This window comes from Cebidichthys violaceus, unplaced genomic scaffold, assembly GCF_023349555.1.
Source record: "Cebidichthys violaceus isolate CVI_PGR_0920_01 unplaced genomic scaffold, fCebVio1.0.p SCAF_25, whole genome shotgun sequence".
In the NCBI taxonomy this organism is placed as follows: Eukaryota; Metazoa; Chordata; class Actinopteri; order Perciformes; family Stichaeidae; genus Cebidichthys; species Cebidichthys violaceus.
This window is the reverse complement of record NW_027176428.1, coordinates 3,024,288-3,038,998: the sequence shown is the minus strand read 5'-3', so window position 1 is coordinate 3,038,998 and position 14,711 is coordinate 3,024,288. Positions and strand designations below refer to the sequence as shown.

The 14,711-nt window shown below is 39.3% G+C and overlaps 2 protein-coding genes across 2 annotated transcripts; one reads left to right on the top strand and one right to left on the bottom strand.

Moving 5' to 3' along the window:
- Positions 1–3,014: 3,014 nt before the first annotated feature.
- zgc:64106 (uncharacterized protein LOC393348 homolog) lies at positions 3,015–10,932 on the top strand. The gene is made up of 6 exons (XM_068720103.1): positions 3,015–3,400; positions 6,591–6,830; positions 7,278–7,367; positions 7,520–7,708; positions 9,184–9,293; positions 10,145–10,932. Exons 1-6 carry the CDS (start codon positions 3,244–3,246, stop codon positions 10,322–10,324), a joined length of 966 nt encoding a protein of 321 aa, XP_068576204.1. The 5' UTR covers positions 3,015–3,243; the 3' UTR covers positions 10,325–10,932.
- mlnl (motilin-like) lies at positions 10,680–13,096 on the bottom strand. The gene is made up of 5 exons (XM_068720104.1): positions 12,972–13,096; positions 12,249–12,379; positions 11,263–11,364; positions 11,011–11,116; positions 10,680–10,808 (listed from the first exon to the last, which is right to left on the bottom strand). Exons 2-5 carry the CDS (start codon positions 12,366–12,368, stop codon positions 10,801–10,803), a joined length of 336 nt encoding a protein of 111 aa, XP_068576205.1. The 5' UTR covers positions 12,369–12,379; positions 12,972–13,096; the 3' UTR covers positions 10,680–10,800.
- Positions 13,097–14,711: the final 1,615 nt, after the last annotated feature.

The window sequence follows — 14,711 nt, the reverse complement described above, 5'->3', positions numbered from 1 at the left end:
TTGTGATGATTGAACCTTCTCTGCGCAGAGAATAAATACTTAAAAGACAACCTGGTTTTTGGTATTATGTATTTCAGCATTAGAAGACTCATGCAAAGCGGGTATAGGAATATTTTCCACCACAATTGGCGTCACGAACAGGATCCCTTGTAAGATTGTCAGAAGCCAACAGGGATCGGTGAACTGGCCCTTCTGCCTCTGTGTACCTCCAGACAAAATTAAGAGAGAGAGGCCCGATCCCTGTCCTGATCGTCTTCACTGGGATCCGATCCTAAAGGACCCGTTGAGTCCAAATAACTACAAATTCTCATTTGGTGAGTCACTGAAATTATTAAAATGAATCGTATGAGTGAAATTGATCCAGGAAGACCATATTGTGAGACTGAAAAGCAAATAGGTCGGTTATTGTTCATATTGGGGGGTTTTTATTTTGTTTTGTGGGTTTATTGTGGATGTTGGTTAACCTCGTATCCTAGCGTTTTTCTGGGCAGTGACGATTGGGTTTACTGGAACAGTGTTTGGCGTTGCATGTTGACATGAGTGTTTGACAGCGTAGACGTCGTTAAGGACTGAGGCTCTTTGACCTAAGAGATAAATGTATCTAGAGAAGGAGGACTGGTACAAGGATGTGTTTAGTGTTGCATGTTGCAGACCTTGGAGAGGGGTAGACGTTGTAAGCATTGGATTGCTTGGACCTTAGACTGGAATACTAGGGGTGAGCATTTGGTGTCTGCCTTACAGGTTGAATATCTTGGGGTTAGGCAGTAAGCGCTGGGTTCCCTTGACCTAGGAGACACTAGAGTCTGCAAGGATAAAGGTGGGCTAATGAGGCTTAGACTGGGAGTTTAGAGCAACGGCTTTTATTCAGATTGTGCCAAAACTGAATCTAGAAACTCACGGTGACTACTGTGTTTAAAGAGAAAAAAATGCGTTGCCCCATATAAAGAGAGAAAGCGTAATATAGGGGAGACTCCGCCCTGAGACCCAATGTCATGTTCATGAAAGGAAAATATGGGAAAGTGAGCTGCCAACATCCAAACGAATGAGTGAATGAAGGTGGTTTTCCTGCGGGAGTTTTATTCAGTCTCAATCTGATACAGAAATTACAGAGAGTTGGGGGAAAAAAAGAGAATGATATGGGGAAAAAATAAATAAAAAATAAAGGTGAAACATTTGGAAATGATAAAAAGTCATAGAATGAGCCTGAGCACCCCGATGCCATGGTCTTACCTCCAATAATAAAATACATGTGGGACAAAGATAATCAGACGGCCAAACAATTGGAAGAACAGATCAAATTGGGGTTCCCTGGAAAAAGACAACTTTAGCCTACGACAAAAATGTGATCAACTCAAACCGTGTCTGGAGCAGAGAGGAAAAGGCAAAGCAGAAACCGATGAAGTAATGTCCAAGAGGTAAAGAAAGAAACAGATGTATTTGAATAAGACACATACAACTGATAGAAAAGGAAAATATACTGCTGAACTTTTGTTTTTGTTTTTTGTTTTGTATTTGTTTTACATGGTCGAGTGGATCCTGATCTGGTCTCCGCAACGCCGCTGCTGTATGTTCCCCAGGCACAAACAACATTACAGCCAAACCCACCACTCAACACTCCAAGGATGAAGAAGACGAACGAGACTCATCAAAATCTACAGGCACCATGTCAACGCTCACAGCTACAAGCCCGTCAATGAACACTCGTGACAATATAAGTTTGGATTACCTGAAACGCGAGACAAAGAGGACATTGCAACAGAGGAGGAAGACGTAAAGAAGAAGAAGCCATGACTCATCTAGAGAATTCAAAGAGCAACTTCACATAATTCAAGAGAACTATGACCTCCTTTGTGCGTTATCCCCTGGAAACATCCCTAAGTGTGTTATTACCTACGACCAGCAGCTCTAAAGCTGACTTAGTCAGTTGGTCAGTCAGTCAACAAAATATTGCAACAGTTTTCACACCAGGAGGCTGAAATTTGGCATGGAGGGCAAGTGTGTGGCCGTGAAGGTGTGTGTTAGTGTTAGTTAGTGCAAAAATGGGGTGTGGCAGTGAGAGTGGCACATAACAAAAAGACACATAATTTCTAAATGGATTTAGATACAGTGGCCGATCTCATGAACCGTTTATCGTAGACTCTTGTGGGAGGCATTGCTGCACTCTGCAGAGAGTTCCTCTCTAACTAAGGTGTTGTTCTGTGTTGTAGCATTTCTGATCAACTTGGTGACTGTGTGTCTGAATGTGCTTGTGTGTTCTTAATTAGCAACATTGTCATTGCCATTTGTGTTTTCTTAAGTTGCAGTGTGTAGAGATCTCTTTGTCACTGTAGAACAAAATTAATCAATTCAAATGAGTGTGCTAGTTTTCAACAGCCAGACAGAACATTTTTCAAGGACATTTCCATGTACTTATCTTGACTGTTGCACAATTTCACAGAGCTTGCAGTCAACAATTTGGGAATTGTTGTCAAATATCAAGAACTTTGTTTATGGGACATGGGCCTATCATAAGCCATGCAGCTAAAGACTTATACAGGTCCTGTACCTAAGCAAAAGTACTAATGCCACACCGTGAAAATACTCCACTACATGTAACTGTCCTGTATACAAAACCTCACTTAAGTAAAATAAGTTTATAATCAGCAAAATGTAGGCTATCAAGTATCAAAAGTAAAAGGTAGATTATTCTGCAGAAAAATGGTCCCTGTTATGATTTTGTTTTAATTAATAAGAGGCTACTTGTTGCTGGGTGAATTTAAGGTTGAGCTAATTGACTAGTTGCTGAATGCTAAAACAGTTTAATTTCACTTTGGATAAATGCCTTATAGCAATACTAAAAATATGTGTACCATGCGTGGCACTTGGGTCCTTTATCTCTGTCTTGTTTGTATACAGATAAAACGATGATAATATCTGACCAAAAGTCGAATCAAGCCTGCGCGTCACAGTGAGCTGTGTTTTCTGCTGTCAGTGGCGTCCATAGTTAATGGACAATTGTGAAGAGCATTAAAAGCAGATGTGTTGTTGTTTTTTATGACGGTGAGCTACTTAGTTCAATTCCCACTAAAGTACAGCCCCTCTGCCCGAATGGGATTGTTCCAGTATGCTGTAATTGTTTACAGCTGTCGTGATTTTAGGCATTAGGCACACCTACTTTGGATAGAAGAAGGTGGTGCATGCTGGCCAGCTGTTCCCAGATTCCCTCTTTCATTTCGTGTTTGCAGACGCTCACTCGACTGTGCCATGGTTTGGTTGGCCATATTTTGTCACCCCATCTGGGCCATTTTCACGGCGGTGCTGGCGGTCGTTGTGCGCATACAGCGCAGAGGTCCCTGGAATCCACAAGCCTGCTCCGTGCGCCTGAAGGGGAAGACCGCAATAGTGACAGGAGCCAATACAGGTTAGTTGAATGTGGCCTCTTCCATTCTACTATACATGATCTCAAGATCATGCAACCTCGCAGTTTTAATGTGGCAACACAATTGCAAGTGGAATAAGGATGGCATTTTGTGCTTGCTTGCGTTGGCCATTTGCTATTGCAGCTCTGTAATCTGTAAATGTCCCCACTTCTAAAGTACTGGTTCAAATTTTTGCTAAGCAACAGACACTTTCACTTTTCAAGATTCCAATAGTAGGAAATATATTTTAACTTTTTTTGTTATCGTGAATGTAAGGTCATACCACACTATGCTCATTAAAAGTCGTTGTAGTCGTTTTCTCAAATACAACGTGCAGCAAATACAAAAGTAAAACTGAGACAAGACACGCCTTGTCATGCTGTGGCTATCTATTTTTAATCTAGATTAAATTCATAGCATATTCACTATGTGAGTAAGAGCTGTATGCTGCTTCAGAGAAAGATACATATATGTTAGGCGAGTAAATAGCAAGTGAAGTAAAGAGCTTGCTATGCTGCTGGATGAATTTGACAAGTTTTTTTTTTTTTTTTTTACTTTTTATTTATTTATTTTTTTCAGTTGCTGTGTCACTCAACAAAAATCACAACAAAATGATGACAAAAATATAAATAGACATAAACGGAAACGTAAAAGGAAAAGGAAAAGGGGGGTCACCATACACTCTTTTCAACCTTTGATCTGTACTTTTCGGACCAGCTGAGAACACTACCCATCTTTTCTCTTGTATATTGTCCATTTCCCCAGCGTTGATCATGGATCCCTGCTTTGACCCTTAGGTAAAGAGTATATTTTTCCATAGAGTGTATTTCCTCTACAATGTCCAGCCACTGTCCTAGACTTGGAGGGTCACTTTTCAACCAGCTCCTTGTGATGGCCTTTTCACTTGCGAGTATCAACATTTTATAGAGGTAGATGTCCTTCTTTTGGATTATGTCGCCAGGTATCAATCCCAGGTACACAATCCGGGGGTCCCTGGGAATCTTGTAGTTTAGATTCTCCTCCAGAGTCTGATTAACCCTGTCCCAGAATGTTTGTATTTTTATACATGACCAGAAAAAGTGTGAGTGATTGGCATTCATCTGTCCACACTGTCTCCAGCATTGCTGCTCTTTACCCAATTGTTTATGTTTTATATGTGGTGTAATAAAAAGGCGGATTAAGTTCTTCCAACTGAATTCCCTCCATCTTTTGAGCTAGTGGAAGTTTGTTGCGTTCTACAAATGAAATGCCAATCACTCTTCGACAGTTTAATGTTCATTTGTACTTCCCATTTCAGTTTTACATATAGTGTGTTTCTTCCGTTTCGTTTTTGTAAACTCCTGTACAGTTTGGAAACCAACTTTTGAGGGGGTTTGTTTGTATGCACCGGTCATCACTTCATTACCTTCTGCTGAAATTCCTTTTTTAGTTTCTGTATCATAGAAATGTCTTAGCTGTAAATATCTGAACAGGTCCCCATTTTCTAAATTAAATTCTCCTTTTGAGTTGTTCACTCTACGAGTGTACATATCACTGTTATTCCTTTTTCTCTCCAATGTACAAATGTATCATTTGTCTCTCCCGGTCTAAACCTGGGGGTCTGAGAAGGCCAAATCAGAAGTTTACTGTTTCCTTCCAATTTGTATTTTTTGACTATCTCATTCCAAATTTTCAGTGATTTTTCTAATATGGAATTTTCTCTCTTTTGGTCTGTATATTCTTTTCCACCTAGCCTGGCCTGAGGTTGAGATTGGCCCAGATTTAGCTCAATGCATTTCCATCCAGCTTGATACTCCGGGGAGCACCAATAAACAATGTATCTCAATTGGTCTAATGGTATTCTCTGAGATTTGGCAGTGCTAGGCCTCCATTTTCCTTGTCAATTTGGAGTGTCGTAAATTTGACCCTTGGCCTTGCCCCTGCCCAGATAAACCGGGATATCTGGGCAAGTTTAAGAATTGTTTTGGCAGCAAGAACTAACTATCATCTTGAGTTATATCAAGTCTTCCTTAGAACCCAACTTTAGCAGAAACTCTGAATTACCTGCAGAATGATCCGTTTTTAATTCACTATTACTCATACCTTACTTTGTTATTAATATTCTATTTCTCACCAGTATGTGCCCCCTCAAATAACAAGAGGTTTTGTTACTCTTTCACTAAATCTGTGCTATTGATTTATTTAATTTTACTAATTCCCTGTGACTATAGAGAACATATTGTATGTATCGTGATATGGTGTTTTTTTTACTGTGAAGTTTGTATTTTTTTGATTATATTATATGGTATAAGTCTCCTTGTTACTGCATTATCACTGTGAAGCTCTTTGACTTTAACTAGTCTGATCATGACCAAGCAGGATGAGAATTACCTCTGGCTTCCCAGTTGAACATTTTAGTCCCTTTTTTTCTCTCTTTAAAATATCAACTTTATCAGGTTTTAGACTGTTCAATTTCAAGTTTATTTCTATAGCTCCACTTCATGCAAATAACACAATTCAAAATGCTTTAAATGGTCATTTAGATTTAGCAAGGCATTAACTTTTACTGTTAATCTTCAAGTCCAACACCCCAATGTACCTTGAAGAATAATTTTAAATATATTCCCTGCATCTTCCTGTAACAGCATTTTTTAATTCTATTTAATTCTGGATTTTCAAAATGTTCTTTCATTTGGAATTTCCTATTCCCACACTGTCACTGCTAACCCAGTTGGGTTATATTATTTATTTGTCAGTGTAACTATAAGAGCAATTGTTTTGTGTGTGCAGCCAATTCTAAATATATAATAGATGTTAAATAGGTCATAAAATTGAAATAACTTTTTCAGAGAATCTGATTTAAAGACATCTCTTTATCACAAGCATGTGGCAATGTGACATTTACCATTTCATACTGGTAAATGTCACATACCACTCAGAGATGTAATACATCAAACAAGCCAAAAATCCCCAACCCTACCGTCTTTAAGAGGTGAAACTAGTAAGTTTCAAACATTCTTGGAAACAAATGTATGTTTTAGAACCACAGGCTTTTGTACCACAATACCAATAATACCACAATACCTCAACACGGCTATTTGAAAATAGAGCCTATAGGTTCAAAAGGTGTGTTGATTGCTATCTGCTTAATGGACATTTTGTGTTGTTGTAAAGTATTGCAAACAAATCTTTTGCTCTCTTTCACTTTGCTAGGGATTGGGAAGTTTATTGCCTTGGACTTTGCACGTCGGGGAGCTCGTGTTATTCTGGCCTGTCGAAGTGAAGCCCGGGGGACAGCAGCACTTAAAGAAATCAGGGAGAAGACAGGAAACTCTGACATCCACTTGCGTCTGGTGGACCTGTCTTCTCTGGACTCTGTCAGGGAATTTGCCAAGGGGATTCTCGCCGAGGAGAAAGCTCTCCACATCCTCGTCAACAATGCTGGAGTATCAGGTGATACATGTGCACGCAGCAGAAATGGAATGTTAGTTTTAAAGCTGCACTGGGCATTACGGGGACCAGACATATCAACAAGAGTTAACCCTAGATACACCCTATACAGTATGATAATGAAATCCCACAAACACTATGTGCTCAGACTTGGCAAAGCTCCCAGCAGAGCAACAGAAGACATTATTCAAATCTCTCCATGACCTTTATGTTGGTGGACTTTTCTTTTTAAAGTTGCAATATGTGGGACTGAATAAGTCAATGTCCTCATAATTGGCAAAAACAATTGTGTACGTATAAGGTGAATTCAGGTTAGGTTAAGTTAAAGGTTAGTTGTAATATTTACAGAATGCATTATGCCAATGTGAGGTACTCCTAACTATAGAAGTACAAATGTGTTTGTATATCTTATTTGTTACATCCAATCCATTTGTTAAATTCTACTATCAGGTTTTCCCAGGCAGATAACCAAAGATGGGTTGGAGTTTTCTTTTGCCACCAACCACCTGGGACCATTTCTCCTCACCAACCTGCTGCTGGGTACGTCTCTCTTTAATACAGTTATGTTGTGGGTATGAAATGATGATTACCTGTCATTGTCATGACGTACTTAATATTTAGTCGTCTGTTTCTCTCTCTGCTCCTCGTGTCTTTTTCCTTTCCTCGCTCCGCATGTCTCTGCTTCACCCCAGACCTGATGAAGAGTTCAACTCCAGCGCGTATTGTCACCCTCGCCTCAGTCAACCATAAGAAGGGTCAAGTGGATTTTTCTCATTTTCATGGCGAGAACCTCACTTATCACATGGATGCTGTCTACAACCACACGAAGCTGCACAATGTCATCTGTACCAAGGAGCTAGCACGCAGGCTAGAAGGGACAGGTGGGCTAAAATCAAGATTATTATGGTTATTATCCATTGGTATATCGATTGCATGGTCTATTCTATTGAATATGTACTGCAGAAAGTTAAGTCAGTTTTATTTATATAGCCCAACATCACAAATCACAAATTTGCCTCAAGGGGCTTTACAGTATGGAGAATACACGACAGCCTCTGTCTTTTAACACTTGCATTCAAATAAAAAATATATAAAAAGCTGTAACTGGGGAAAAGCATAAGAAACTTCACGAAGACCATCTGAGGAGGGATCCCTCTCTCTCTTTCGACAGACAGACATGCAATAGATGTTGTGTGTAGAAGAAAAAACAACATAATAAAATCACAGTATAGACAATCCAAATTACAAAATATACATAGAATGTGAAAATAAAAGAAGAAAATGGTTTCAGGAGGTTGTTAAAGCAGCTTTCAGCTGTCCTCAAACAGATAGGACATATGCCACACAAGTCAACCTGCTGACTTCTTTTTCACTCTCGGGACAGACACAAGCCCTGTAATCTGAGAGCAGAGATTGGACAACCCAGTCTCACAGCATTTCATAAAATAGTCATAAAATTGAAAACTAGCGATTTGGTGTATATGGACAAAAATCTGATTCATGTCTCTCAGCACAAAAACAAAAGGGAGTGAGTGTGTTTTCAAAGTCAACTAAATTATTCTGAGAATATGTAAACTCTATAGATAATTTGTATAACATATACAGACAAAGCAAAGCAGTTATTTGAATTGTTGAATTGTTGAATAAGGTGTTGAAATGTTACAGATACTGTAAATAAATTGTAGGCAGACTATCCAAATATAAGTAAGGTAGATTAAAATGCACATTTTAAAATGATGTGCACCCTGAAATGTAGATCAGTAAATGAGACAAACCTGTAACCAAAAGACAAAATTCTCCTTTTATTTTGCTTTAATAAGGCACCTTTCGTTGTCATTGTTAATTGTATATTTTGGAACATTATGCTCATAGTTCTATTGATTTAGCACTGCTGCTTACTTAACAGGATCTGTGACATGAACTTCTTGTAATGAACAAGTTTGTTTCTGCATCTCTGTGCTTGCCACCTCCGCTCTTCGTCAAACACACACACACGAGTGGTCCGATCAAACCGAAGACTGTAAATTACATGTGACAAAGTATATATTTCCAAGAAATGAAAAGAGAAATATTTTTTTTCCTGTCCTTTGCACTTAAAGTCTCTAAAAAGGAACCAGATGAAGGCGCGCAAACATTCTAGCTTTCAGTGAGGCAGCTGAAACTAATTTTCCCCTTTTGAGTCATCTGAAAAGATTAGAAAAATAATCAACAGAAGAACATTTGCATTCAAAGACTTGTTGCTGTGACTAGCCTTGCTTTCATTTTCTGTCCCTCTCTGTTTCTACGTTTTCTGTGGATGTTTGTTGTGTTATGTCTGTCTGTGTGCGTGTGCCCTTTTGTGTTTCTGTGCATGTAGGTGTCACGGCAAACTCTGTCCACCCTGGCATTGTCATGACAGAAGTGTTGAGACACTATCCATTGGTGATTCGTATTATTTTCAACCTGGTAGGATTTTTCTTTTTCAAGGTGAGTACATCGTTGCATTTATTTTACCAGAGTCACTGTCCACATTATTTCTCCACTCTCATGTCTTGCAGCTGTCCAGGTTGAATGTGACTGGTTGTTGATCAGTATCCTCTTCCTAGTATTTACATGCACTCTCACCTAATTTGCTACAAACGAGAGACTGGTTTGGCAGAATCACGGTCTGCCTGCTGAGATAGAGCATGCTCAGTGAGACAGGTACTATGTTCAGGTCAACAAGAACCTGCTATTCCCTCAACTGGGGACGCTTGAGTTACTCCATGGCAAACTGGACAATTTAATTATTATTTATTTTACCCCTGTAAAGATATGTTGTTTTAATGATTAGCCAGAGCTCAATGTGCGGACAGAAAACAGCAAGAAAACCAAGACGGACAAGTTGAAGTGCTACCACATGCTTCATCAGTGGTGGAAATCTGATAATATAAACTAAATATAGAACTTGGTACAAACACACATTGTTCTATGGAATCCTTTGTTCTTCAGCTTTGACTCAGACTGAATGCACAGACAACTGCATAATAGTGTGTCACTCGTAACCATGGCTGCACACACATAACTTTTACACAGCTTTTACATCTGGGATCCATCACCAGTTTTTTGTGGCAAGTCTGTTTCACGGCTGGTCTTTTTCCAACCATTCTCAGAGTCCAAACTTTTGACCTATATCACTTATCCTTCTGCCGTTCATCTGCCATGCGTGTCTTTAGGGGCAAACATGACCGGCACAAACTTTTCGTTTGCACATTTGCCCCTATACGGAGATATCAATCTGTAACTTTTGTTGCCTGTACTCTCCCATTTCCTCTTCATGATTATGTCCTTCCTCTCAGTCTTCAGAGGAGGGTGCAGTCAGCTCAATCTACTGTGCAGTAGCCGAGGAAATGGAGGGAATAACTGGGAAGTATTGTGACAGCGATTGCTCTCTGGTACTCCCCGCCCCTTTAGCTCAAGACGCTGCCCTGGCGGTCAAGGACTTTGAGATCAGCGAGAGGCTGACATCTAAGCTCTGAAACAACTATCAGGATACAAGATATCAACTATCTTGATAACAGAAAAGAGGTCAAATTCCACCCTCTTGCTGCACTTCTTAAGGGAAAAGGTCTGACATAGTGTGTCTTTAACATGATCAGGCAACGTTTCTGAATGCACAAATGAATAATGTCTTATTTGTAAAGCTTTAGTCAATTGCTCAGCAATCAATGTTCTGTGAGTCATTTTCGTTCATGAAAATGGTGAATGTTTTGTTCTTTTATAGAAAGAAATGTGACTTTTATTCAGGTATGTGAATCACTGAGTTTCCTGAGACATGCTGACACCATGTGGCCAACTCATGCTTCTTCAGAAATGACAACAGAGGTTCCAATATTAGACACAATCACTTCACTTTATTGACTTAATCTTTAACACACAATAAAACATTTGATTATTCATTACTTTTTGAAGAATTTGTACAGCGTTGGTTCATCCCCTGGTGTCTTCAACCTCGCTATTTGGCTGCAGAGACAGAGATAGTTTGAGAAAAGTATGGTCACCAAGGGGGTTTGTAATCATAGCACTATCACTTGTAAGTACAGTATGTGTCTATAATCATCTTTGGATAATAAAAGAAGAAACAAGACCATGTTGTTGGTCTGCTTTTTTTCTTCTTTTAAATAAATGTGTCTCACTACATCTTCCACCATTTAAACATTTGTACCTTTCTGAAGTTCCTCCTCTATCTCATGGATGATCTCTTCGAGCACTGGAGTCACATGATCTAGCTGTTTGGGTGAAAGACGGACGGCAATCTCCACTGTTTTATCCTGGACACACAAAGGAAGTGTTAATGACTTGTATTCACTGAGTCGTTGGTGAAAACAGCAGGGATATTGGGAGTGTGTGTGTGTGTGTGTGTGTGTGTGTGTGTGTGTGTGTGTGTGTGTGTGTGTGTGTGTGCGCGCGCGCTCACAGGATTTCCACCATGTTCCAGCCGAGGAAGCTGTTGGACTGTAACCTCTTCAAACTGACCATCCTCCGATCGAGGCTCCATGTCCTTTCTACCTTCTCTCTCCTGCAGCATAGACACACAGAGACAAGTTTACACAAACATGGAAAACTAATGTAATACAGAATGGTTTTCTACTACCTCCAGTCATTTTTTCCTTGTACAAAAGTGTGAAGAGCCACTACATACCTACATAAATCCCTTATCAATATACTATTTTTTTCCTGAGCCTTAGACAGTTTATCAGCAACTTATACTAATTCAGCACTGAGAGCAATCTCCATTTGACCTTTTTTTGTGACTTTATCATTCAAATTTTGCAAAACTAAAACACCGTACCGAAAAAACTCGAATTGTGAGTCTGGATTTGTCATTACATCTTTCCTGTTGGATAATATGGTGAAATTTCTACTTATGTCAATTTTGATGTGTGCTAACAGGGGCTGCAAATAACAATATTTTTGTATTATTACTTAAGGATCTGGAAGTTATTCTCTCAATTACAAATCATTATTTGTTGTAAAATAAAAAATTGTAAATACAGACAAATGCCTACTATAATTCTAAACTCAAAGGGGTTGTCATCAAATAGTTTGTCTTGTCCAACCAACACACCAAAACCCAAAAGATGTTAAATTTTAATAAAAATAAAGACATCATAACTGCGGAGCTGGAAACAAGGAAAGTTTGGCATTTTTGCTTGAAAGAATTTGATTATGAAAATATATTTGTTTAATTGTTTCAGATCTAAAAACTGTATAGTGTCCAAATTTACATAACACAATCAAACTGTTGCACATCCAGAAAAGCCACAGGACAAAATGATGAGACACAAAGCTCTAATGAGCATTTAGTGTATGTGTGATTGCATTAAAAAGACATCAGGCATCACTATTAAATTGCTGCTCTATTTCTGCTCACTGTCCAATCATCCAACCCCAGCTGCTTACCTTCATCAGCATCATCTCCTTTGGACTGAAGAAGGTGATGTGTCCCTCTGTCCTCTCAGCCAGCAGCACCATCAGGCACGCCAACACCAAGCAACTCGTCACCGCTCTGCGCATGCTCATTCTGCTCAGTCCTGGACACATACACATAAACACACTTATACACATTCTGTACATGGGCATACATTCAGAACAGTAACATGCAAGCGTACAGTACAGTCAGGGATTCAGGGGTGAGTGGCACTGAGGCCAGGCCACTTACAGAAATTAGGGAAGGGTTTTTAGCAGTGGGAAAGAGAGGCGACAGTCAAAATAGGTCAACATACAGTGTTTGACATAAAGTGTAGTGTGTGTGTGTGTGTGTGTGTGTGTGTGTGTGTGTGTGTGTGTATGTGTGTGTGCCAGAAACAGTAACTGAGTGAAGAGTAAGGAGGGCGTAGAAGATCCCATGTCATTATGCAGTGGAGACGTTGACAAAGATAGGGAGAGAAAGAGAGAGGCGGGGGGGGGGGGGGGGGGGGGGGGGGGGGGCATGAAAGTAACAAACAACAACCTCCTACACTGACAAACGAGATAAGAGGCCAGAGTGGACCAGCCATACTTACAACAGCAAGATAGCTCTGAACACAAATGTAACAGAATGAAGACAGGAAAGACAGGAGTATTAGAGAGTGAGGGGGGGAGGACAGAGGGAGAGACAGACAGAGGAAGCCGTAAGTTACTTACCTGCTGTGTCAGCTTTGGTTAGTTGTTTAAGGGAGTGTGCTTTAAGATGAGCAGAGTTTCACCGGTCTGAGCGTCAGCTTGTCCCAGTCAGCCTTTATATCGAGCCCTCCGCTGATCCCTGAGCTTTTTACTGTCCTCCCTCACATCCGCTCCTTCAAGTACTCCCGTCCTTACTCCTGGAAACACACATATTACTCAGGAATCTGGCTTCTTTTTATTAGGGCAGTAATATTAGGGCAGTGGATTATAGTTATTGATGCATTAACGTGTTCATCACTCTAATAAAGAAGTGGAGAAGAACTATAAAGCACAAGAAAATGTATATTCTCAAAAAAGTACAAGTACCTCAAAATTGTATTTAAGTACAGTTTTTGAGTAAATGTACTTTTCACCCCCCTGTGGCATATTATGGGGAGGTTTGTGTGAACTACAGGATGCATATCCTCTACTCCTCAGAATAAGTCTGATGTGATAGGGAATTATTTGTAGAACTGACTGAACAAAGAATTCTCTTGTCAGTCTTATTTAATCCTTCTTACAGTATCACACAAGACAACAAACACATTTGCACTAATCTAACCTTCAAACAAATTTAGGAAGAAGATAAAACTAACTCCTTCATAACTCATCGTATAACAGACTACTGCTAACTGAGGCAAAATTCAGTTGTATGTGACTTTCATTTGGATCACCAAGCTAAATACTGAAAAAGGTTATTGGGATTAAAACTGGACTTTAATTGTGTGCCTATTTGTGTGTGTGTGTGTGTGTGTGTGTGTGTGTGTGTGTAGCGACAATGGCAATCTGTCCAAAGAGGTCTGTCATAAATGTTCTGCTTTTAACTAATATCCAACACAATATCACATTTACGACCTACCAGGAATTTAGAACAGGCCCAAATGCATCCGCTTCTTGGAAACCTCATGACCCGAAAGAACTTCAATGCTTCTTCCTACATCGACACTTATCCGTTTTCCTACATGACAGTGAAATGTTATTGCAGGCTGGGTTTACTTAGAGGAGAATTGAAAGTATTTCCACCGTTGTTTCTGTTTTATTGCAATTCAATGACACAAGCACAGCTTTGTATCTCGTAGCACTTATTGTAACACCACAATGACGCACAAGCTCTCTTTACATTTTTCCATCACCTAACACTAGGCTCTTTATAATGTGTTCTTATGTTCATGGAATTCACTTGTACTTTTTTTAACCAGCACTTTAACCTTATAGTCAGTGTTTTATTTCCAACCAAGTGTGTTGGAGTAGCCAAAAACGATTCAAATGAATCACTTACAGCTTACTACACTAAGTGAATACTGCTTTTGTATTGAAGTTCCCATTTAAAGGATACATCTGGAAATATTCTTTATTTTCTTAGTGTCATAAATTAACAAATACCATAAATAGACAAAAAAAAACGCAACAAAGAGTTATACTACAAAGGTATTGTCTGTGTAGCCAAAGCCTGATATAGTTTATTCCTGTGTGCCATTAATGGAGCGGAAACAAATAATTGTATAACCGATTGACAGAAAACTAATCTGCCCCTATTTCGATAATTGATTGAATATTTAAGTACGTTTTTTAAGTGAAAACGACAAAAAAAAAATCAGTGGTTCTACTTTAAAATTGTGAATATTAGCTTGTTTTCTTAATCTGCAGTGATAGTAACAATATCTTTGGGTTTTGGACAGGAAAAGAAGGAACACAATAATGAGACACACTATTGTACTGGAT